Source organism: Balaenoptera physalus (genome assembly GCF_965194825.1).
Source record: "Balaenoptera physalus genome assembly, chromosome: 8".
Lineage (NCBI taxonomy): Eukaryota > Metazoa > Chordata > Mammalia > Artiodactyla > Balaenopteridae > Balaenoptera > Balaenoptera physalus.
In genome coordinates this window covers 110,464,136-110,490,438 of record NC_138887.1, presented here as the reverse complement: position 1 = coordinate 110,490,438, position 26,303 = coordinate 110,464,136, and the positions used below count along the sequence as shown (strand labels likewise).

The 26,303-nt window shown below is 40.9% G+C and overlaps 1 protein-coding gene across 4 annotated transcripts in view; it reads left to right on the top strand.

Moving 5' to 3' along the window:
* The window catches only part of MKRN1 (makorin ring finger protein 1), a 30,022-nt gene extending 4,321 nt beyond the window's left edge, over window positions 1-25,701 (top strand). For 3 of the 4 annotated variants that reach the window (XM_082473079.1, XM_082473080.1, XM_082473081.1), the window contains exons 2-8: window positions 3,288-3,416; window positions 17,828-18,057; window positions 18,849-19,075; window positions 21,859-22,073; window positions 22,827-22,937; window positions 23,494-23,632; window positions 23,989-25,701. In XM_082473079.1, coding sequence (XP_082329205.1) covers window positions 3,288-3,416; window positions 17,828-18,057; window positions 18,849-19,075; window positions 21,859-22,073; window positions 22,827-22,937; window positions 23,494-23,632; window positions 23,989-24,201 — 1,264 coding nt within the window. In that variant the 3' untranslated portion in view covers window positions 24,202-25,701. The remainder of the gene's footprint in view (window positions 1-3,287; window positions 3,417-17,827; window positions 18,058-18,848; window positions 19,076-21,858; window positions 22,074-22,826; window positions 22,938-23,493; window positions 23,633-23,988) is intronic. The other variant, XM_082473082.1, reaches the window with a different exon arrangement.
* The last annotated feature ends 602 nt before the right edge of the window (window positions 25,702-26,303 follow it).

Sequence of the window (26,303 nt, the reverse complement as noted above, 5' to 3'; positions counted from 1 at the left end):
CAGACCATATGTAACCCAGACCATATGTACCAAACAACCATGTAAAATAATGCTTAGTATTTGGCAGTAACTAATTAGGGCTTGTATTCTAGTGTTTCTGTTGATTCTGCAGTATCAGGTGATTTTGTGTCTGCTTGAATTCCTTTGGTGATGCTAGTTCTGGACCTCAGGAACTTATTTCATTGCTGGATAGTTCTAGTTCTCAGTCCTTACGCTGAGCCAGGTTTATGATGTAGCTTCCCACATGTATTGACTTTGCCAGGAATAGTGCTGGAAAAGGCTATTTCTTTATCTTCTGGCCAAACTACTCCAGTTACTTAAAATCTTCTTATGGCATGGCATCTAGGTCTCTTGCTTTTCTTACCCGATTTGTTAGTGTGTACCTCTTACAGTGTGTGGTCGGAAACAAATGTAGTCAAGGCAGAGAAGAGATGTGGAAGGGGAGATGGGGAAATGAACTCGAGTGCCAGCAAAGACACTACGCAGCTGCCACTGCACGCATGTTTTTTTTTTTTTTTTTTTAAGTTCTTAAATCTGAAAGAGTGGTGAAACTAAGACAAAATAGCTTTACTGAGGGTCACAAAGCTGGAATTTAAACAGTCTTCCTAATTCTGAAACTGTGTGCTTTTTATTACTACTTGGATCCAAACAGTTGACTACTGATGCAGCCTGATTGTATTAACTGTTCTGGTAGCTGCATCCACTTCTGGCTCTTGAAACTTGGACTCAACTGAAGTCCCTAGACATAAATGTAATCAGCTGGCCCAGACACGTCACCTGGAAGAAGGCAGTTTATTGTAGTGCTTTAAAATTTAAATTTAATTCTGACATGTCCTTGTTTAAAATCTTTCAGTGGCTTCTTACTGCTTTAAGATAACTTGACTTAAAAGGCCCTGCAGAATCTGTTCCCTAGCTCTCCAGCCTATCCTCCCCTCTGTTCTCTCCATTCTTGGTCATTGCTGTATTATGCTCTTGTCAAAAGGTGCTAACAGGCCATGCTACACTGTCTTAGGCCAGTGACTCTGAGTTTTACTCTTTCATTTTGGATTCTCGGGAACAGTTTTTACTATCGTGGATGTCAAAAAGTAATAGTGGTGTGAGGTGTTGCAAAAGTGTTAAGAGCATCCTGCTGAACATTTAAATGCAGGTGTTAGGGAGCTGAACTCCTTGGAGCAACTGGTTTGAGATCTCTAGGGGTAGGTGTTTTATCAAGCCTTAAAACTGTATCAGTATGTGCATCTCTGACTTCAAGCTGACCCCAAAGAATATTGAAGGTATAGACAGCTTTGTCTTGTGTTGAGAATTGTGAAAGTTCCCACTGGGGATGGGACAGTAAGCAACTGTATTCGAACAGTGAGACTGTTTCAAATGAATAACCAATTACCAACTGTGGATACTTTTATAGATACTTTGAAGCATGATTATACTAGTGGTGATTACAATGAAATTATTGATTTGTTGGGTTGTTGGCTTTATTTAAGTGTTAATCTCTTCATTTATGCAGTCAAAAAGTACCTATTGGCACAAGTGGTTTAACTCAAATTTGTCTTATGTGGTGCTCAGACAGCTTCAAAGCTTGCAGAAAGTTGCCCTGTAGTTGAGCAAAAGTTCAGACCTAGTTAGATTAAGTTAAACCTGATAACAGTTGAAGTTAGGTTAATTATAGTTAGACTTTGACTTCCTACTACTATATTCTTATGTTTTGTTACGGACTGAAACCCTAGGGCAGTTTAGGATCTTCTTGATGATTATAGCTGTTCCACCAAGATGTTACATTTTTTCTTTCTATGTCACATAGAAGGTATAAATGCCAGTAATTTTTAAAAAATTAATTAATTAATTAATTAATTTTTGGCTGCGTTGGGTCCTCCTTGCTGTTCGCGGGCTCTCGGGCCACTCCCCGTTGCGGTGCGCCATCCTCTCATTGTGGTGGCTTCTCTTGTTGCGGAGGGAGCGGGCTGCAGGAGCGTGGGCTTCAGTAGTTGTGGCACGCAGGCTCAGCAGCTGTGGCTCGCAGGGCTCCAGAGCGCAGGCTCAGCAGTTGTGGCACACGGGCCTAGTTGCTTCGTGGCATGTGGGATCCTCCGGGACCAGGGCTCGAACCAGTGTCCCCCGCATTGGCAGGCGGATTCCCAACCACTGCGCCACCAGGGAAGCCCTGTGCCAGTAATTTGAATAGAACCTTTCACATTTCAATTTGGGGCAGCCTTCTTCAAGGCTCCTTTAGGTAAATATGAGTCTCTTTTCTATATATCCTTCAATCCAGTGGACAAGTGGAGTGCACTTACTGCTATTCTACCTTTCACCTCTAGATAATTGACACACCCAGGAGATAGGCACTTTTTCCTTACTCTGGATCAGCTGTACATAGATGCATATTTGGGGCAGTTATGGTCTGCCAACATGAAATCTTCATAACTCTGCTCAAGAGAAAGAGACCAAAGTCAGTGATGGGAGGGAGGATGCAAGGGGTGGTGGTGGTTCTACCCACTTTACAAGATCAGGATTATCTACAAAAAATAAAGACCCTTATCACTTCCCTGATCCACCTGGTTACTTACAGATTGCTGCTTGGCACCCCCCCCCCCCCCGCCCCCCGGCCCTATTTCCAGTTCAGTTGGTCTGAGGTGAGGTCTCAAAAGTTGCACTTGTAGCAAATTCCCAGGTCCTCTTAGAAACTGAGTCATTCTCTGATACTTGGTTTTTGGAAACTGCTAGTTAGGTACACATGTTCTCCTTCAGAACAAGAGTCTCCTAAATGAAGGACAGAAAGTGATTTCACTTTGCCTCTACCTTTGCAACAAATTTTACTTGTATTTTCACATGTGGCTTTTAAAGAATTAAAATGGTTTCTCCAAGAATTGAAACATATACAGTAGTCTGACCCTTTCAGGTTTATGTTGTTTCTTGCTTATCTTTGATTTTTTTGCAGATAGAGTTGCCGTTATGGCTGAAGTTAGTGGAAAACAAGAAGCTACCTCTGTAGGACTGTAAAATGAGAGCAGTAGTCAGACTTAACCCGCAGAGACAAGATTAAATGATGACCTCAAAGTTTAAATTGGTGTCTGTATCTATAGGCAACCTTCCTGTGGTACCATCATGGATAATTTTATGGTCATATGGTCTAGTTCTACTTTCTTTGTGTTCATGACTCGTTATTTGTGTAAATAGACTATAACAGTAGAATATAGTATTAGTATATAGTGCTCCTGTGTTATTAGAATATATTGGTCATGAATTCTTTGAGTACTGACTTGTAAACCAACTTGTGGTTCTTTGTCTCACAGGTATTTCATGCATGGGGTTTGTAAGGAAGGAGATAACTGTCGATACTCACATGACCTCTCTGACAGTCCATATGGTGTAGTGTGCAAGTATTTTCAGCGAGGGTACTGTATTTACGGAGACCGCTGCAGGTAAGAATTTGTTTCCAATTCAGTTTTGTTCAGGGGTGGATGGAGAGGTTGGCAGAAAAAAATGAGAGTAAAATACGTAATTCCAACAACTTTGTAAATAATAGATTTAAAATAGTCCTTTTTTTTTTTGCCATGCCTCGCAGCTTGCAGGATCTTAGTTCCCCGACCAGGGATTGAACCCCGGGCCATGGCAGTGAAAGCACCAAGTCCTAACCACTGGATCGCCAGGGAATTCCCTAAAGTAGTACTTTAAAAAGTGCTCATTAGAAATGTTAGCACACTGACAGATCTGTCTCTTGGAGGGAATGTATTACATTTAAAAAATGAGTTTATAATACAGTCCTAAGTTTAAATAGTGCCTGAGGAGCAACTTCCGGCAAACCTATGGATAGGGTATGGTGAAGGCGTGTTTGTTAATGGCATTTCCTCCTTTTTTTAAATTTATTTATTTATTTATTTATTTTTGGCTGTGTTGGGTCTTCATTGCTGTGCGAGGGCTTTCTCTAGTTGCGGCGAGCGGGGGCCACTCTTCATCGCGGTGCGCGGGCCTCTCACTGTCGCGGCCTCTCTTGTTGTGGAGCACAGGCTCCAGACGCGCAGGCTCATTCATTAGCTGTGGCTCACGGGCCTAGTTGCTCCGTGGCACCTGGGATCTTGCCAGACCAGGGCTCGAACCCGTGTCCCCTGCATTGGCAGGCAGATTCTCAACCACTGTGCCACCAGGGAAGCCCAATGGCATTTCCTCTTAAAGACCAAGAATAAGGTTAATATTTGACCAGTTGGGACTAGTTTCAGTTGTTCTCTATTAGTATGAATTATGGGGAGAAAATGGGATCATAGGCATTTGGAACAGTGTATTAGGTTACTAGTTAAGAGGGCTTGTCATTCCAACTAAACTTTCATAAACCACTTGAGCTCGCAAGACTAAATTTCAAGCCAAGGTTTACAGAAAATGCTTCAGAACAGTCTCTAGTATCTATCTCAGAACTGTGGAAAACCAGGAGGGATGAGTTATTAAGTAACCTCTATCATTATTCATTGAATTGGTACCATAATCCTGTTAAATTGCAATTCAGCAGTAGTGGGTTCTGTGGGTTCTGCTAGCAATTGGGCAGAGCTTTTCTTCTCTTTTTCTTTTTGGCCGTACTGCGCAGCACATGGGATCTTAGTTCCCTGACCAGGGAACCAAACCCGCACCCCCTGCAGTGGAAGCGCTGAGTCCTAACCGCTGGACCACCAGGAAGTCCCAGTTAGAGCTTTTCTTTATCTTCTCAGTTTAGAAAATATCTAAGTGTATTATCTATTGATGTTAAACAAGTTACCCTGAAAATCAGCAGTTTGAAAACAGCAAACATTTATTATCTCATATTCTGGAGTCTGGAATCTTGGAGTGGCTTAGCTGGGTGGGTGGTTCTAGCTTAGAGACTCTCAAGAGATTGCGGCCAAGATTTCAGCCAGGTCTGCCATCATCTGAAGTCTCAGTGGGGGCCTGAGGACCACTTTGAAGGTGGCTAACTCACACATCTGTTGGTGGGAGGCCTTAGTTCCTCACCTTGTGGACATTTCCCTAGGGCTGCTTTAGTGTCCTCACACTAACTTGTCCCCAGAGTAAGTGATTCAAGAGAGACAGCAAGGACGAAACCACAATACCTTTTTATGACCTAGTCTCAGAAGTCACACACTGTCACTTCCACTATATTCTGTTTATGACAAGGGAGTCACTAAGTCCAGCCCACTTTCAAGGGGAAAGAAATTGGCCTCCACCTGTTGAGGGGGGGGGGACTGTCAAAGAATTTCGGGCATATTTTATTTTATATTTTTTAAGGTTCTTTAAAAAAATTTATTTAAAATTTTTTTTTTTTGGCTGTGTTGGGTCTTCATTGCTGTGTGGGCTTTCTCTAGTTGCAGCGAGCGGGGACTACTCTTTGTTGCGGTGCGCAGGCTTCTCATTGCGGTGACTTCTCTTGTTGTGGAGCACGGGCTCTAAGCACGTGGGCTTAAGTAGTTGTGGCATGATGGCTCAGTAGTTGTGGCTCGTGGGCTCTAGAGCACAGGCTCAGTAGTTGTGGCACACGGGCTTAGCTGCTCCGCAGCATGTGGGATCTTCCCGGACCAGAGCTCTAACCTGTGTCCCCTGCATTGGCAGGCGTATTCTTAACCACTGTGCCACCAGGGACGTCCTGGGCATATTTTAAATGATCACACTAGGTAAGATATTTTGACAGTGTCATAGCCAATTTTAGCATCCTATTATCAGAAAAGAATTGTGTCAACTATTGGGTTCAAAAGCTTAGAGTTAAAAGACTAAGAAATTATTGACGGGTGGAATATTGATGTTAGGTTATCTTACATCTGTTTTACTTAGGAAATCTAGTAAGGGTAGAGAAGAAGGAAGATTCTTTCCATGTAACTGTAGGAAGGATCCCAGAAATGGAACCCCTGATATCTGAGTTTAGTGGTCATTTTGCCCTCTGCTGATTTTTTTCATTACAATATTGCTAGAAGGAAAAAACTGATACAATGACACTCAAAAAAAAAGCCAAAAACTAAAAAACCCAGATATGTCTTTTGTAGTCAGTCACAATATTAAAAAGGGCAATAGGTGTTAGAAATCCATCCTACAGTGAATGAGCGATTCTTTGTAGTAGGATGGTCTCTGCAAGATTTTTTTAAAAAAATCTTTATTGGAGTATAATTGCTTCACAATACTGTTAGTTTCTGTTGTACAACAAAGAGAATCAGCCATATGTATACACATGTCCCCACATCCCCTCCCTCTTGAGCCTCCCTCCCACCCTCCCTATCCCACCCCTCTAGATCATCACAAAGCACCAAGCAGATCTCCCTGTGCTATGCTGCTGCTTCCCACCAGCCAACTGTTTTACATTTGGTAGTGTATATATGTTGATGCTACTCTCACTTCGCCCCAACTTTGCCCTCCCATGCCATCCATGTCCTCAAGTCCATTTTCTATGTCTACCTCTTTATTTCTGCCCTGCAACTAGGTTCATCAGTACCTTTTTTTTTTTTTTAGATTCCATATATATGCGTTAGCATACGGTATTTGTGTTTCTCTTTCTGACTTACTTCACTCTGTATGACACACTCTAGGTCCATCCACCTCACTACAAATAACTCAATTTTGTTTCTTTTTATGGCTGAGTAATATTCCATTGTGTATATGTGCCACATCTTCTTTATGCATTTTCTGTAGGTGAACAGTTAGGTTGGTTCCATGTCCTGGCTATTGTAAATAGTGCTGCAGTGAACATTGTGGTGCATGTCTCTTTTTGAATTATGGTTTTCTCAGGGTATAAGCCCAGTAGTGGGCTTGCTGGGTCATATGGTAGTTCAAGTTTTAGTTTTTAAAGGAACCTCCATACTGTTCTCCTTAGTGGTTGTATCAGTTTGCATTCCCACCAATAGTGCAGGAGGGTTCCCTTTTCACCACACCCTTTCCAGCATGTATTGTTTCTAAATTTTTTGATAATGGCCATTCTGACTGTTGTGAGGTGATACCTCATTGTAGTTTTGATTTGCATTTCTCTAATAATTAGTGATGTTGAGCATCTTTTCATGTGCCTCTTGGCCATCTGTATGTCTTCCTTGGTGAAATGTCTATTTAGGTCTTCCGCCCATTTTTTAACTGGATTTGTTTTTTTTGATATTGAGCTGTTTGTATATTTTGGAGATTCATCCTTTGTCTGTTGTTTCATTTGCAAGTATTTTCTCCCATTCTGAGGGTTGTCTTTTTGTCTTGTTTATGGTTTACTTTGCTGTGCAAAGTTTTTAAGTTTAATTAAGTCCCATTTGTTTATTTTTGGTTTTATTTCTGGTACTCTAGGAGGTGGGTCAAAAAAGATCTTGCTGTGGTTTATGTCAAAGAGTGTTTTTCCTATGTTTTCCTCTAAGAGTTTTATAGTGTCTGGTCTTACATTTAAGTCTTTAATCCATTTGGAGTTTATTTTTGTGTATAGTGTTAGATAGTGTTCTAATTTCATTCTTTCACATGTAGCTGTCCAGTTTTCCCAGCACCACTTATTGAAGAGGCCGTCTTTTCTCCATTGTATGTTCTTGCCTCCTTTGTTGTAAATTAGGTGTCCATGTGTGCGTGGGTTTATCTCTGGGCATTCTATCTTGTACCATTGACCTATATTTCTCTTTGTGTGCCAGTACCATACTGTCTTGATTACTGTAGCTTTGTGGTATAGTTTGAAGTTGGGGAGCCTTATTCCTCCAGCTCCATTTTTCTTTCTCAAGACTGCTTTGGCTATTTGGGGTCTTTTGTGTTTCCATATGAATTGTAAAATTTTTTGTTCTAATTCTGTGAAGAATGCCATTGGTAGTTTGATAGGGATTGCATTGAATCTGTAGATTGCTTTGGCTAGTATAGTCATTTTCACAATATTGATTTTTCCAATCCAAGAACATGGTATATTTCTCCATCTCTCTATGTCATCTTTGATTTCTTTCATCAGTATTTTATAGTTTTCTGAGTACAGGTCTTTCGCCTCCTTAGGCAGGTTTATTCCTAGGTATTTTATTCTTTCCGTTGCAGTGGTAAATGGGAGTGTTTCCTTAATTTCGCTTTCTGATTTTTCGTTGTTGGTGTATAGGAATGCCAGAGATTTCTGTGCATTAATTTTGTATCCTGCAACCTTACCAAATTCATTGATTAGTTCTAGTAGTTTTCTGGTGGCATCTTTAGGATTCTCTATGTATAGTATCATGTCATCAGCAAACAGTGACAGTTTTATTTCTTCTTTTCCAATTTGTATTCCTTTTATTTCTTTATCTTCTCTGATTGCCATGGCTAGGACTTCCAAAACTATGTTGAATAAGAATGGCGAGAGTGGACATCCTTGTTTTGTTCCTGATCTTAGAGGAAATGCTTTCAGTTTTTCACCATTGAGTATGATGCTTGCTGTGGATTTGTCATATGTGTCTTTTATTATGTTGAGGTAGGTTCCCTCTTTGCCCATTTTCTGGAGAGTTTTTATCATAAATGGGTGTTGAATTTTCTCAAAAGCTTTTTCTGCATCTATTGAGATGATCATATGGTTTTTCTTCTTCAATTTGTTAATATGGTGTATCACATTGATTTGCATATATTGAAGAATCCTTGCATCCCTGGGATAAATCCCACTTGATCGTGGTGTATGATCCCTTTAATGTGTTGTTGGATTCAGTTTTCTAGTATTTTCTTCGGGATTTTTGCATCTGTGTTCATCAGTGATATTGGTCTATAATTTTCTTTTTTTGTGATCTTTTTCTGGTTTTGGTATCAGGGTCATGGTGGCTTCGTAGAGGGAATTTGGGAGTGTTTCTCCCTCTGCAGCTTTTTGGAAGAGTTTGAGAAGGATCAGTGTTAGCTCTTCTACAAGTTTGATAGAATTCACCTGTGAAGCCATCTGGTCCTGGACTTTTGTTTGTTAGATTTTAAATTATGGTTTCAATTTCATTACGTGTGATAGATCTGTTTATATTTTCTGATTCTTCCTGGTTCAGTCTTGGAAAATTGTACCTTTCCAAGAATTTGTCCATTTCTTTGTGGTTGTGCATTTTATTGGCATATAGTTGTTTGTAGTAGTCTCTTATAATCCTTTATATTTCTGCAGTGTCAGTTGTGATTTCTCCTTTTTCATTTCTAATTTTATTGATTTGTGTCCTCTCCCTTTTTTTTCTTGATGAGTCTGGCTAAGGGTTTATCAATTTTGTTTATCCTCTCAAAGAACCAGCTTTTAGTTTCATTGGTCTTTGCCATTGTTTTCTTCATTTGTTTCATTTATTTCTGCTCTGATCTTTATGATTTCTTTCCTTTTACTGACTTTGGGTTTTCTTTGTTCTTCTTTCTCTAGTTGTTTTAAGTGTAGGGTTAGATTGTGTATTTGAGATTTTTCTTGTTTTTTGAGGTGAGATTGAATTGCTATAAATATCCCGCTTAGAACTGCTTCTGCTGTGTCCCATAGGTTTTGGGTCGTGGTGTTTTTGTTGTCATTTGTTTCTATGTATTTTATTTCTCCTTTGATTTCTTCAGTGATCTCTTTAGCCTCCATGTATTTTTGTTTTTTACAGTTTTTTTCCTGTAATTTACTTCCAATCTCATAGCGTTGTGGTCAGAAAAGATGCTTGATATGATTTCAGTTTTCTTAAATTTTCCAAGGCTTGATTTGTGACCCAAGATGTGATCTGTCCTGGAGAATGTTTCATGTGCACTTGAGAAGAAAGTATATTCTGCCACTTTTGGGTGGATAAATATCAATTAGATCTGCCTGGTCTGTTGTGTCATTTAAAGCTTATGTTTCCTTATTTATTTTCTGTTTGGATAATCTGTCCATTGGTGTAAGTGGGGTGCTAAAGTCCCCTACTATTATTGTGTTACTGTCGATTTCTTCTTTCATCGTTGTTCGCAGTTGCCTTACGTATTGAGGTGCTCCTATGTTGGGTGCATAAACATTTATCACTGTTACATCTTCTTGGATTGATCCCTTGATCATTTTGTGGTGTCCCTCCTTATGTCTTGTAACAGTCTTTATTTTAAAGTCTATTTTATCTGATACAAGTATTGCTGCTCCAGCTTTCTTTTGATTTGCATTTGCATGGAATATCTTTTTCCATCCCTTCACTTTCAGTCTGTATGTGTCCCTAGGTCTGAAGTGGGTCTCTTGTAGACAGCATATATATGGGTCTTGTTTTTGTATCCATTCAGCCAGTCTGTGTTTTTTGGTTGGGGCATTTGATCCATTCACATTCAAGGTTATTATCAATATGTATGTTCCTATTACCATTTTCTTAATCATTTTGGGTTTGTTTTTGTGGGTCTTTTTTTTCCCTTGTGTTTCCCACTTAGAGAAGTTTCCTTGGCATTTGTTGTGAAGCTGGTTTGGTGGTGCTGAATTCTCTTAGCTTTTGGTTGTCTGAACAGCTTTTGACTTCTCCATCAAATCTGAATGAGATCCTTGCTGGTTAGAGTTATCTTGGTTGTAGGTTTTTCTCTTTCATCACTTTAAGTATATCCTGCCACTCCCTTTTGGCCTGAAGAGCTTCCGCTGAAAAATCAGCTGATAACCTTATGGGGATTCCTTTGTATGTTATTTTTTGTTTTCCCTTGCTGCTTTTAATATTTTTCTTTGAATTTAATTTTTGTTAGTTTGATTAATATGTGTCTTGGTGTGTTCTTCCTAGGATTTATCCTGTATGGGACTCTCTGTGCTTCCTGGACTTGGGTGATATTTCCTTTCCCATGTTAGGGAAGTTTTCAACTATAATCTCTTCAAATATTTTCTCAGACCCTTTCTCTTTCTCTTCTTCTTTTGGGACCCCTATAATTCGAATGTTGATGCTTTTAGTGTTGTCCCAGAGGTCTCTGAAATTGTCTTCAATTCTTTTCATTCTTTTTTCTTTATTCTGCTCCTCGGAAGTTATTTCCACCATTTGGTCTTCCAGCTCACTTATTCGTTTTTCTGCCTCAGTTATCTGTTATTGATTCCTTCTAGTGTATTTTTCATTTCAGTTATTGTGTTGTTCATCTCTGTTTGTTCTTTAGTTCTTCTAGATCTTTGTTAAACATTTCTTGTATTTTCTCAGTCCATGCCTCCATTCTGCTTCCAAGATTCTGGATCATCTTTACTGTCATTACTGTGAATTCTTTTTCAGGTAGATTGCCTATTTCCTCTTCATTTATTTGGTCTTGTAGGTTTTTACCTTGCTTCTTCATCTGTGATATATTTTTTTTGCCGTCTCTCTCTCTCTCCCTTTTTTTTTTTTTTTGAGTGGGATTATGTTCCTGTCTTACTGGTTGTTTGGCCTGAGGCTTCCAACACTGGGGTTTGTAGGCTATTGAGTAGAGCTGGGTTTTGTTGCTGAGATGAGAGATTCCATGAGGCCTCACTCTGATGAATATTCCCTGGAGTTTGAGGTTCTCTGTTAGTACAGTGGTTCAGACTCGGAACTCCCACCAGCGGAGCTTCGGCCCAACTCCGGGCTTGTGAACCAAGATGCTGCAAGCCGCCTGGGGTGACAAAAAAAAGAAAAATAACCAATAATATAGTAAAAAATAAAATTAGCCTAGGAAACTAACAGATATTTTAGGAAGAATATAAAAATAAAAATATAGATGAGTCAACAACCAGAATGTGCATCAGTACCACAATAGTAGAAAAAAAAGAGGAGGAGGAAAATGAAAAAGGACGGAGGCGGGGAGAAAGGCCTTGGCTGTGGAGAGTGGGGCCTAAGCAAGGGCAAGGTTTGGGCAGTGGGCAGGGCCAGTGCTCAGGACCCACAGGGCTGGAAAAGGCCTTGGGGACTGTGGGGGGTGGGGCTTAGGCTCCAGGAGCAGAGGTTGGTCTCAGAGGGTGGGGGACCTCACCTGGGAGCCCAGCAGGCTTCCTGGGCTCGAGTGGGCGGGGCAAACGCCCTCCTCTCCTCTCCAGCTCCTCCTGGATGGCTCCTTCCGCCTGCCTCTCCTGATCTCCCCGCCCTCAGGGGCACCGATCCTGTCTGGCCTCCACTTCTCCCGCTGTCAGTCTCCCTACGTCCTACCGGTTCACTTTGGGGTTCCTCCTGTCTCCTTGGGTGTCAGAGTCCACCACCAGCGGCCAGCAGGTGCCCTAGCTGTGGGGAGACGCTAACTCTGCGTCTTCCCACACCGCCATCTTGACTCCACCTCCTCTGCAGGGTTTTTAAACCAACTTAATTCCTTGACTAGGCAGTCAGTTGAAAATCCTTGTAAACTGTAGGGAGAGAGGAATTGAATGTAGGCGAGAGTGGACACAGGGCTGTAAGGTGCGCAGCAGAGAGATGTGGAGAATAATATGCTGTGTGATAGATTGTGGAAAAGTATGGTTGTTAACAGATGAGCCTCTTATTTCAGAAGAGAGTCTCATATGATTGGACCATAGAGGTGAAATGACTGGGAAGTAAGGGGGTAAATTGAAGAAATCCGAGCTAAGGCCTAGGCTCCATGTGTTAATCAGCTTAGTTTTCAGGTAGCTTTGCCAGCCCCAAATGGCATTCCATGTTCTCCTTGGGAGTAAGTATAGAAGCCCATCTTCCGCATTACCCTGTATTCAGAGTGGGCTTCCTTGTGGGAGACCAAGGTTGAAGGCCAGGGAGTAAGGTAGGTGCCCTGTTTCAGTGAGGCTCTGATACTTAGGTGGATGCAAGTCACCTAACAAACTGCTTTTTTCTTTTTAGTTTTCTCTTTAGTAAGGGTACACAGCTCCCTTTTTGGGGAATGATCCTGATTTGAGCTGAGTTTAGTGCTCTTAGGGTAAAGTGAAAGGAGTTAGGGAAACCTACATCCCAATAGTCTACCTGAAAGGAAAGTTTGGTGATAATTGTTTGGGACAGGCTGATATAGGTGATTATTAAGAGCTTGATTATAGACTAGCTAAGGAAGGAATCTCATGGAGCGGCTTGTTCCAAGATTGTTTGTTTCCTCATTAAAATTGTACTTGGGGGCTTAAGCCTACTTGTCACTCTTACTATGTAGAGATCTTTTTATACAACTTGGCCAATGCCAAGGGATTTTGAGTAATTTAACTCCTCATGAAGGGAGTAGTTTATAATGGAAGATGATATCCTAGTTCCAACAGGTCAGAAGTGTTGCTGCATCTGTGTTGCAGAAGGGTTACTGTATCCGTGTTGCAGAAGTATTGCTGCATCCGTGTTGCATAACGGGGGTGCTGTTATTTAGTGATGCCGGTTCTTTGTTGCTCAGGACTGTTGCAGGAGATCTAGCATCCTTTGCCCCCACTGCGTAAGTGCCATTAGAACTCCTAGTCATTGTTTCTGAACACCCACTTGGGAAAGGGACAGGACTGCCTTGGTTGACAACCATTGTTATGGTAGATCTTGTTTCCTTTGGAGTGACCGTGAGGCGTGCGGGATCTTAGTTTCCTGACCAGGGATTGAACCCATGCTCCCTGCAGTGGAAGCTCGGAGTCCTGACCACTGGACTACCAGGGAGAAGTCCCCTTTGGAGGGATTTTTTTTTTGCCCTATAGACCTACCAAATCCCATAAGTTAAAATCTTTAAAGGCAGATATCAAAGCTCAGAATGATTGGGGGTGGGGAGTTGCAAGCCAACCACAGGGAGAAATGTCTGTCTTTTGTGTAGAGGTAGAAGAAAAATGGATTAAACTTCCTTAGACAGAAAATGATACTGTATGAAAGTATTTTTTGCAAGATGTGAAAGAAAAACTCAATATTAGTTTCAGTGTTGCCTCAGTATTAACTTAGCTCTTAACACTGTGGCTTAAAGGATCAGCAATTCTGTGTTAATTTCTTAAAGAATTAATAACTTTACAAAGCCACTGTCATGGACTGTGAATCCAGTAGATGTGAGAATTCGAATGCGGCCTGGCAGACTTTCAGTATGGGGCCAGAGAATTAATATTTGTGGCTGGGCAGGCCATATGGTTTCTTGTAGCACAAAAACAGCCCTAGATAAATACATAAGCTAATAGATGTGGCTGTGTTCCAATGAAACTTCATTTTGGGACACTGAAATTTTATTTAATTAATTTGTTAATTAATTTAAACATTTCTGAGAGTTTATTTTATTTATTTATTTATTTATTTTTTTTCACACACACTGTATTTTATTTTTACAAGAGATAAATAGACTGACACCAAGCATTGTACATGGATGACCACAACAAAAGCAACAATGATTGCAATTACCAAACATGAAACACACTCATACTATGTCATAATATTGACATTCAGTCCAGCAATCCTCCACTGTAACAGCTCCTTTACTTTGCAGTGAAAATTGATTTGTATATTCTTTGCCTCTGAGTCCTTGTGGGATTTTTTTTTTTTAATTCAGACAGAAAGTCACAAAAATTATACTCATCCTCATCAGTTCACTCAGTCCCATGTAATTGATTTTTTTTTTCATCTTGATCTTTTGTTAGCACTTTTGTGAGTTCATCAGTTTTTCATTAGAGTTCTGAAAATGCTTATTCATTCAGTTCAGCAGTACAGTCAGTTACCAGAAACCTGTACTTGTCAGAGTTTTTTCCATGAATTTCTTGAAGATGAAAGCCTTTTATAGGAACATATTTGCAAAAGCATCAGAGTACACCCAGAACTGTCTGTAAATGACAAAAGACTTAAAAATGACCACTGTTAAAGATTTGATGAAAGTTCATAATAATGCGGTTGACAAGAAAATTAGTTATTTCTGAGATATACATTTTAAAATTTTATTTTTGGCCGTGCTGTGTGGCATGCGGGATCTTAGTTCCCCGACCAGGGATCAAATCTGCATTGGGAGTGCAGAGTCTTAACCACTGGACCCCCCCAGGGAAGTCCTTGAAATTTTAATTTCAGTTACTTTTTGTGTCATAAAATGATCTTTTTTCCAACTATTTAAAAATGCCAAAACCATTCCTAGCTCCCGTTGGGTTTGGCTTGAGGGCCATAGGTGGCCGGTCCCTGTTCTATGAAGAGCTCCATGCTTCACTGAACCATTAGTTTTTAGTAAACTCCTTTCAAAGTGGGAGTGTTGCTTTTGCCTTTGTCTTTTTCTTTCTTGCTTTATTCTTTCTTATTTGTACTCTACCTTTCCTAGTGCTTACTCACAAATTTTTACTTTAGAAGCGTATTTTATATAGATATATTCTGCACTATTTACAGATGTGAACTTTCTTGCTAATATTCTATGCTTTCAAAAATTTTATTTATACCTTATTGATTCCTTGATAAATTTTCCTTAAAACCAAAATGCACTCCTTTCAAAAACTTTGTAGTATTTGCAATTTGATAGATGGTGATAAGCATTTGAGTCCTATCTTTTAAGTAGTTTTTTGAGTCATTTACCCTGAAATTCTTTTTTTTTTTTATTTAAAGATGGCTCTTAGCTTTTTTTTTTTAATTAATTAATTATTTTATTTATGGCTGTGTTGTGTCTTCATTTCTGTGCGAGGGCTTTCTCTAGTTGTGGCAAGGGGGGGCCGCTCTTCATCGCGGTGCGCGGGCCTCTCACTATTGTGGCCTCTCTTGCAGAGCACAGGCTCCAGACGTGCAGGCTCAGTAATTGTGGCTCACGGACCTAGTTGCTCTGCGGCATGTGGGATCTTCCCAGACCAGGGCTTGAACCTGTGTCCCCTGCATGGGCAGGCAGATTCTTAACCACTGCGCCACCAGGGAAGCCCCTACCCTGAAATTCTTGAGATCAATATGGCAAAGGAGAAAGAAAGAGAACTAAAATATGGGTGTCATATCTATTTCTTAGACCCTTTATGTATCTTGACATTTAGTTTTATTTAATCCTTTAATACTTTCCCAAAGCCCTGAAGGCTTTCTCTATTGGTGAAGCTGGCATTTTAAATTCAAGCCTGTCTTAATTCTGAAACCCGGGTTCTTTTCTAACTTAAAGGCTGTGAAAGCAGTTAAAATGTGAGGATCTGGGGATAGATTTCTAAGGTTCCTTAAGGCTCTGAAACAAACTTCAGAGCGGTGCTGTTTAATAGAACTTTGTGCGATAGTGTGAATGCCCAAAAAGGTGACCCCTAGCTACGTGTGACTACTTATGGAACACTTGAAAACGTAGCTAGTGCCAGGACCAAGGAACTGAGTTTTAAATGTTATTTAAGTATAAATAGCTAGATGTGGCTAATGGCTGCTCTCTTGTACAGGGTGGCTTTGGAGTCACATTAGACCTAGAGCACTACTTACACGTCATCTATAAAATGAAATAATACCTTCTCATAGTTTTTTGATGATGAAGTGGGGTGGTACAAGTGAAAGAGCATATTTCTGATCTTCAGCTGGCATAATTCCAGTCTGTGGGATAAATGCACTGGGTTTTGTAGCTGGTATCAGGATACTCAAATTACTTGTACTGCAAAGCAGAGTAGGTTACCTACTGCTTAGGAGTAGGAATAGGAAGATTTGAGATAATATAAGGATAAAGACCAGCTCAGCAAATGTTTGCCATAAGCTAAAGGACAGGCTTTAGTTAATGTTTTACCTCTTCTTTAGATGTAAACACAGACACTTACAACGCAGGTGACCCATGGTCAGTACTGCCCAGTTAACTAACTAATTACAACAACTGCTAGGTACGTACTATATGTTACAACACAGTTTATGTGCTGCGTTCATAATTTATTGTGTCTGGGTGAATCTCTCAGCATAAAATACTCAAAGAATTGTGAGGATTTTCTCAGGCAGCAAGGTGCTTCTTAAAGGAAATAAACAGTTTTTTTCTGTATTTGGGGATAAGGTTCAATGATAATTTTACAGATGAAAAGCAATCAGGAGATGTGTAGGGTAAGAATTTAGAAAAGAAAATTAGGTGAATGGATGGATGTGGGAAAAGAAAATACATACTGCATATTTTGTAAATACTATCTCTGCATTTTAATATTGGGAGAATTTTATGTGTTGGTAAAATATTTCACATATTTACTTGAATTTGAGTGTCAGCCTTGCTTTCTTAATCAGTGTTAATTTTGACTGCACAATCTCTTTAGCAGACTTGCCATGGGAACGGTAGTCAACTGCCTGAAACTCCTAATTAGAGTGGAATTTGAAGGGTAATAGATGTTCTTACAGCATGGGTGGGTGAACCATATGGCCTGTAGGGCAAACCTGACCAAAGGCTGTTTTTGTAAAGTTTTACTGGAACACAGCACTCATCATCATTTAGATAATGCCTATGGCTGCTTTTTTTTTAAAATTTATTTATTTTATTTATTTATTTGTGGCTGCGTTGGGTCTTCGTTGCTGCGCGCGGGCTTTCTCTAGTTGCGGCGAGCGGGGGCTACTCTTTGTTGCGGTGCACGAGCTTCTCACCGCGGTGGCTTCTCTTGTTGCAGAGCACGGGCTCTAGGCGCGTGGGCTTCAGTAGTTGTGGCACGCAGGCTCAGTAGTTGTGACTCACGGGCTCTAGAGCGCAGGCTCGGTGGTTGTGGCGCACGGGCTTAGTTGCTCCACGGCATGTGGGATCTTCCCGGACCAGGGCTTGAACCCATGTCCCCTGCATTGGCAGGTGGATTCTTAACCACTGCGCCACCAGGGAAGCCCCCTATGGCTGCTTTTGAACCACAGCTGCAGAGTTGAATAGTTGTAACATGGGCAGTATGACCTGCAGAGCCCCGAATCTGTGTGTATTTGACTCTTTAAGTTTGCTGACCCCTGGTTTGTGGCCTTGCTGCTCACACTGGTCCCTGGAGCAGCACACTGGCATGTGTGAGGGCTGGTTAGACTCGCAAAACTCTGGGCTGCACCCAGACTTAGAAATTAGGTATCTGCCTTTTAACAGTTTTCCACGTGATTCATAGGCACAGTAGTTTGAAAAGAACCCAAGGACAGGATGGGGAATATATTCCATCTAGAGGCTCCTGGTTAGACAGTGACTGCCGACTTTTTAAATTTTATTTTATTTTATTTTTAAGATATGAACACAGCAAGCCATTGAAACAGGAAGAAGCAACTGCTACAGATCTAACTGCAAAGTCACCCCTTGCTGCTTCCTCAAGTCTCTCATCAGTAGTTGGACCGATTGTTGAAATGAATATGGGCGAAGCTGAGTCAAGAAATTCAAACTTTTCAACTGTAGGAGCGGGTTCAGAAGACTGGGTGAACGCCATTGAGTTTGTTCCTGGGCAGCCCTACTGTGGCCGTAGTGAGTATTTTGAAGAATAAAAACAAGTTAGAGGGATGGAGAGTAGTTCGTCAATTAGCTGAGTTTTCACAAGCTTCCTGCTTCCAATCTTCATATTTAGTCTAATCTTAATACTCTTAAATTAGCTTACCTAAGACTTAACAGATGGAGTCAAAGAAACTTTTTGAATCCCAATAGTAATGAATTTAGAATGTTTTGAAAAACTGAAGCGCCTCTCTCTGTCTTTTTTTTTCTTTTTTAAAATTTTTCATTTTTGGCTGCATTGGGTCTTCGTTGCTGCGCACGGACTTTCTCTATTTGCGGCGAGCGGGGGCTAATCTTCATTGTGGTGTGCGGGCCTCTCATTGCCGTGGCTTGTCTTGTTGCGGAGCACGGGCTCTAGAGCACAGGCTCAGTAGTTGTGGCACACACGCTTAGTTGCTCCGCGATATGTGGGATCTTCCCGGACCAGGGCTCGAACCTGTGTCCCCTGCATTGGCAGGCAGATTCTTAACCACAGTGCCACTGAGGAAGTCCCAAGCCTCTCTCCTTTAATAAGTACAGTTGCACAAGAAATACGTAAAAAGGTTTTTTAAAAAAATTTTAAAACAAGGCTAATCTTGGAAATGTCAGTATCAGAAGAAATTCATTTCTTTCAAGAGTAAGGGAATTAGTTCAATAGACTGCTTTGGAGTTTAATTGAAGTTCTTTTCATTTTTTTCTTTTCAGTTAGTTTCTCAGTTACCTTATTTATAGTTCATGTATCTGCCTTATCCGTTTTGGACCTTTACCACACTCTTAAATGTTTTCAGCTGCCCCTTCCTCCACTGAAGCACCCCTGCAGGGCTCAGTGACCAAGGAAGAATCAGAGAAGGAGCAAACTGCAGTGGAAACAAAGAAGCAGCTCTGCCCCTATGCTGCAGTGGGAGAGTGCCGATATGGGGAGAACTGTGTGTATCTCCACGGAGACTCATGTGATATGTGTGGGCTGCAGGTCCTCCATCCAATGGATGCTGCCCAAAGATCACAACATATAAAAGTAAGTCTTAAGGAAGATATTCTGTTAATAGGTGTGAGAACTATATTTTCCCTTTCACAACATTGTCAGTTCATTTCAGAGAAACGTTTGATGAATTGAATGGTGATTATCATTAAGTTAGGGATGTTTTCCTTCCTAGGCTTCTTGACTGCTTTATCAAGTAAACTGTGCTTTAGAACCTCAGACTTTGGGCTTTTTTTCCTTTTTCTTTCTTCTTTTTTAAAATAACAGCTTCTCTGAGATTCACATTCTATACAATTTAGTCTTCTAAAATGCACATTTCATTGGTTTTTAACATATTTGCAGAGTTGTGCAACCACTGTTCTCTCTAATTTTAGGACATTTTCATTATCCCAGAAAAGAAACCTCTGGCTCATTAGCTCCACTGCTCTCCATTCTTCCCTTCCTCCAGCTCCTGGCAACAACTGATTTACTTTCTGTCTCTATGGATTTCCCTGTTCTGGACATTTCGTATATGTGGCCTTTTGTGACTGGCTAGAAGATTAGCATGATGTTCTTAGGATTCGTTTGTGTTACAGTGTGTATCAGTACTTCATTCCTTTTCATGGCTGAGTAATAATCCTCTGTATGGCTGTACAACATTTTGTTTTTCCATTTGGGTTGTTTCACCTTTCGGCTGTCATGAATAATGCCATGAACATTCGTGTGTAAATTTTTGTGGACATATGTCTTGATTACCTTGGAATAGAGTTGCTGGGTCACATGGTAACTCTGTGCTTCATATTTTGAGCAACTGCCAAACTTTCTCCACAGTGACTGCACTGTTTTACATTCTCATCAGCGATGGATGAAGGTTTCAAACTATGGTTTCCTAAGCCCATTTGCTGCATGAATTTTTTTTTGTTGGGAAGACCCTGTATTACAAACCTTATATTTATTGGAGCAGATTTTGCTTCTAATCATAATCATCTCTTTTAATAAACTTACTTTGGCTGTGGGTGGTGGTGAAGCAGTGGAGTGTGGTTTGACCTCTGCCTCCTCAGCATATTGGCTGTGTGATGTAGCAGGTTGAACCCCTGCATATATTCGGGAGAGCAGTGCCTACTTCAGGGGATTGTTTTTTTTTAAAAAAAAAAAGGTTTAGCCTAAGTGTCCATCGACAGATGAATGGATAAAGAAGATGTGGCACATATATACAATGGAATATTACTCAGTTGTAAAAAGAAACGAAATTGAGTTATCTGTAGTGAGGTGGATGGACCTAGAGTCTCTCATACAGAGTGAAGTAAGTCAGAAAGAGAAAAACGAATACCGTATGCAAACACATGTATATGGAATGTAAAAAACAAAAAGGTCATGAAGAACCTAGGGGCAGGACAGGAATAAAGACGCAGACCTACTAGAGAATCGAGGACACGGGGAGGGGGAAGGGGAAGCTGGGATGAAGTGAGAGAGTGGCATGGACATATATACGCTACCAAATATAAAATAGATAGCTAGTGGGAAGCAGCCACATAGCACAGGGAGATCAGCTCGGTGCTTTGTGACCACCTAGAAGGGTGGGATAGGGAGGGTGGGAGGGAGATGCAAGAGGGAGGGGATATGGGGATATATGTATAAGTAGAGCTGATTCACTTTGTTATACAGCAGCAACTAACATACCACTGTAAAGCAATTATACTCCAATAAAGATGTTAAAAAAAAGGTTTAGGAAAAAGATAAAAATATATACTAAAATAACTGGTTATATGGGACTATGGGTGACTTTTCTATTGCTTTTTTGTATTTCCTATAATTAGCATGTTTCTTAGAGATTAAAATATGTGTAATATAATGTTATGTAAATTATACCTCATTTAAAATAAAAAGTATGTGATGTCCACACAAAAGCTTGTACATGAGTGTTCATAGCATTATTCATAATAGCCCTAAAGCAGAAACAACCAAAATGTCCATCACCTGAAAATGGAAAAACAAACTGTGGTCTCTCCATACAATGGAATATTACTCAGCAATAAAAAGAAAATGAAATAATCATATATTGTACCACCATAGATACCTTGAAAATGTGCGAAGTGAACAAAGGCAGTCGCAGAGGGCCACATATTTATACGAAATGTCCTGAATAAGCATATCCACAGATTCGTCGTTGCCTAGGGCTGCGGGTGTTGAGTGGGGGGGTGGGGGGTGGGGGGTGGAGTAAGTGACCGCTGTGGGTTTGGGGTTTCCCTTTGGGGTAATGAAAATGTCCTAGTATTGATTGTGGTGATGGTTGTATAGCTCTATGCATATACCAAAAACCATTTCATTGTACACTTTGAATGAATGCATTATATGGGATGTAAATTATATCTCAATAAAGCTGTTTTATTTTGAATGTGAATTATATGCCTGGCACGTAATTGTCACCTAATAAATGTTAGTTTCCTTCACCCTTATTTTCTGACAGGTTGTAAATTAGAGCCTTAATCCTAATTACATTTTCCATCTAGAAACCAGTAAAATCAACAAACGTAGTGTGAAAAACTGTCTGTAGTGTGAATAGCAGCAGCGGTTGAGTTGCAGGATAGAGAAAATTAGGTAATTTTTTAGTTCCTGAAGTTGAGTCCTCAGAATTTGACTTTATAGTATCGTGAAGTCCCCAAATGTCAGTGCACATTCACATGCAGTTCACATGGTGAACAAAGCTGTTTTCAGTGTCGTATTGGGAACATTATCTTTTCAACTGACTGTTTGATTCTCTGCACAGGAGTCTTTAGCTGTCAGGTTGAAGTCTGGTCATGATTCCGTGACTTGACTGCACCTCTCTCCACTTTTTCTAGTCTTGCATCGAGGCGCACGAGAAGGACATGGAGCTCTCGTTTGCTGTGCAGCGCAGCAAGGACATGGTGTGTGGGATCTGCATGGAGGTGGTCTATGAGAAAGCCAACCCCAGCGAGCGCCGCTTCGGGATCCTCTCCAACTGCAACCACACCTACTGTCTCAAGTGTATTCGCAAGTGGAGGAGTGCTAAGCAATTTGAGAGCAAGATCATAAAGTGAGACTCCTCCCCAATCTCCGTTTGTGCTTTCTATTTTGGGGAAGAATTTAGTATCTTGTGCCAACTCTCAACCAGATGGACCGCATTTAAATGCATGCATTTTATCTTGAAACTGGGGGTTCTTCTAATTGGGATTTCTTCTTTGTATTTCAGCTAGCTTCTAGATTAGTTGGTATATCTACTTTTATTTGAATGAGGAAACCGTATGTATCAGTTAGTAGAATCTTCGTGCTTTTTTCTGAGGAGATTGTGTTTAATGGATTAGCCAGTTTAGGTTCAGAGAACAAACTTCTCTAGCTCTGAATGTATGTTTCCTGACATTTTACATTTTCCACTTTCCTATTCCATCCATTAAGCTAGCCAATAATCCACCATCCTTTAAAGATTGTTCTCATAACTGAACAAAAACTACGTAATCTAAACAGAGCAAAGTTACAAGAAATAAATTTATTTAAACGAAAGAAAAAGGAGTCTGTGTGAAATGTCTTCTTTTGTTGTTTTTTTTTTTTTAACCTAAGTTATTTTTTTTTAAAGCACTGGCTAGCCGTTGAGTTGAATTTATAAAGGGGTTTGTCTTGCCTCAAAAGAAATGGTCAGTTGTGTGACCAGTGTGTGGAACCCTTTCAGGAAAAGCCCACTTGCCTTTCAGTTAAGTCTTTAAATCTGGAGGTGACACACCAGGGTGTGTCCTGGAAGGAGAGTGGGCCTGTAAAGGGGAATTTGCATTGCAGCCTGTTCATTGTTTCCCAGGTCCTGCCCAGAATGCCGGATCACATCTAACTTTGTCATTCCAAGTGAGTACTGGGTGGAGGAGAAAGAAGAGAAGCAGAAACTCATTCAGAAATACAAGGAGGCAATGAGGTATGAGCACTGCAGCCTTTTCTCAACCTAAGATCCCAACGGTCGCTTGGGTTCACTTTGAAAAGAACAGTGCTGCATTATATACTCCTACCTCCTTCCTACCCTATCTTTTACTTCCCAGTACAGTTTATATTGTCACCGCTGATAACACTTACCTGTTCCGTATCTTGCTATAACACAGTTCTTGGGGTGCACGCCAAGGGCTGCGTTACGATGGAGTCTGCACTGCTGATAGAGCTAAAGCCCCAGGAATGGGGTCTGCCTTGTCCTGATTCCATGTTACAGTTGTCCTGTGTTCTTGTGTGTGGGCTTTCTCAAAGGTTTTCTCTCTGCTGGATCTGCGGTAGTAGGGCTGTTAAACAGCTAGACTTGACCAGTTTCTGTTTCTAGTCAGTGTTTCATGCAATAGCACACACGTGTTTAAGAACACACCTTGGGGAGGGCTGTAAACAGACGTACCAGTTCTATCCCTCCCTGTTTAAAGAAACCCTGGATGATAGTCAAATACAGACCTGAAATCCACTGTGAATAAGGGTTGCGATATTTTCCTTTCCAGCAACAAGGCGTGCAGGTATTTTGATGAAGGACGTGGGAGCTGCCCATTTGGAGGGAACTGTTTTTACAAGCATGCGTACCCTGATGGCCGTAGAGAGGAGCCACAGAGACAGAAAGTGGGAACATCAAGCAGATACCGGGTAACTCTCACTGTTTTTTTAAAGGAGGGGAAATACCACACTCTCAGTTGAGTCCCACACAGATTGGGGTAGGGGAAGGAGAAGATTAACAGTGGGAGCGAGACTAGAGCGTTACAGGAGGAAACCAACTTCAGCAAACTGGGAGGGCTATGAGAGGAGAAACTAGAATGCTTAACGCTCTAGACTAAACTGTTGGCCTCAAGTAACCAGAGGGGAGGAGTTGGTAAAGTCGAAACCCTAAATGAGAAGTCTGGTTCGTCATGCCCTCTGGTGTGCTGGACGTTTTGCCTTAGAAACAACAGAATAGAAGATGCTACTCGGCAGTGCCATCCCTATCACGGCCCTGTTTTTTACAGGCCCAACGAAGGAACCACTTCTGGGAGCTCATTGAGGAAAGAGAGAACGGCAACCCCTTTGACAACGACGAAGAAGAGGTTGTCACCTTTGAGCTGGGCGAGATGTTGCTTATGCTTTTGGCTGCAGGTGGGGACGACGACCTGACAGACTCTGAAGACGAGTGGGACTTGTTTCACGATGAGCTGGAAGATTTTTATGACTTGGATCTATAGCAGCTTTGCGGGGCGTGTGAACTGGTCTGCTGAGCCTCAGACGGCAGCCGTCCCCGCTGGTGGCGGCAGCGCCCGTGGTTCTCTTCTAGGCAGGCCTCTCAACTCCAGGTGCTGTCGTAATAATTTTTACCCAGGGCCTGTCTTCTCAATCCCTCACCTTTCCCCAAGGAATATGTTGTTTTCTCTGTTTAAAAAAGTTACAAAAATAAATCTTAAAGTTAGTTTTTTTGTAACATGAATTTAACTGTCAGACAGTTAGAGTGTAGGTTTGTTGCATCATCTGTTTTCAGCCAGATTCACACAGTTCAAGGGTAGCGTTTCTGGATTTCCAGTACTCATTTTTGAGGACCCCAGGTTCAAAACTAACAGCTTTGGCCCTGCTTTGGGGTCCAAGAATTGGGGTGATAGGTGAAGGATCTGAACTGTGGCATGTAGCCTTCTGCTATAGACTTAGGCGGATGCTTGAGGTTTCTGGTGAATTCTGCACATCTGTGTTTTTATATCTGTTCCCTGCCCTGTAATCCCCACCCTGTGCACTTGTTCTGTGGTTTTGGTCTCTTGTTTAATTGCACACAAGTACTACTGCTGGGTAACCAGAACCAGGTGTGACTGTGTTGAGATTTTTACTGTGTTTAGCCTGATAGGAAAATTGTGAAAGAACACATATAAAGATATAGTGGGATAAAATAAATGCAGAGTTGGGAGTTGACTCCCAAGGGCTGATAGACCTGGTACGTGTGAGTGTGTAACAAGCTTCTCATCCCTGCATAGATGCAGTGTCTGTAGCCTTAGTGGAAAAACTCAAGTTTAGTGGTTTCAGCCTCGTGTGGCAAATAGATCTTAAAAAAGGACAAAGCAGTATATTGGTAGCTGTTAATAGAGCAGGGCTAGCTCTGTCTGTATAAATAGGGAAATGGGCTTAGCCATAGAAGTTCAAACTATCTGGTTATCTCATGTATTAACACAAACTGGGTCTCAGTTACACGGTTGTATTTAATGTTTTATGATCTCCTAGACTTTCTAGTCCAGGCACTTTTTGACAAACCTTTGTCCTCATTTGAGGGGTTTTGTTGTCGGGTTTTTGTGTTCGTTTTTGTGGGTATTTGCCTCATTCCATCCCTGAGCTTTGCAGCTAGACAGGTGTGATTCAAAACTATGTTCTAAGGTGTTTCCTGTAGTGGAGTGATTGGTTTGCAGTAGTAAGTCATGCTTTTCCACTAAAAGGGGACGGAGGGATGGTAATCCACAAGATAAGCTAAAGTTAAATTGTTAGAAGAATTCCTTGATCAGAAATTATAAATTTGCGTTTTGTTGCTCTATTTCCTGAAAATAACTTGGAGATGCCCCTGATTTGTCCATCTACTGCTTTGATTCCTTGGATACCACTCATTCTTTCACGTTAAGCAAAAACAAGTAATTGTTGCAGAGGTCTCTGTATTTTGCAGCTGCCCTTTTGTAAGACGCACTTTTCCCAAATAAAACAATTTTAAAAACCCATAACTTGGCTTTCTGTTTTGTGTAATGAGCCATTTTGAAATGTGCAGATGTCAAAGCATATTTGTTTCTTTCATCGCCTCTTGGATCAGTTCATCAGTTAGTCAAATTTCTGTGGATATAGGTTCATTGAGAAAAGTTGACACCTTTCCTAAAACATCTAGCCTGCTGAGAAATGTTTGAGAGAGAAAGAGATAAAGAGGAAAACCTTACCAGCTGGGATCATCAAATTATATATTTCTTTTTAGGATTTTTAAGACTAACCCTTAGGCCTTCTTTATTGGCCAGTGGCACTGACAGTTTCTGTTGCCATGTGCTGGTTGAACCTGCCTCAGACCCGCAAATAACGGTGTTTTTGTTCCTAATTCTACTACATGGTTTTTTTTTGGCCGTGCTGCGTCGCTTGTGGGATCTTAGTTCCCTGACCAGGGGATCCAACCCGGGCCCTCAGCAGTGAAAGTGTGGAGTCCTAACCACTGGACCACCAGGGAATTCCCTATATAAATTTTTTATTATTAAAATAAAAACCCTTCCACCACTCCAATGGAAGACCTTAGGTAACCTTTTTACAGTGCCTATTTGTAAAATAATTTAGTATCTATAATTAA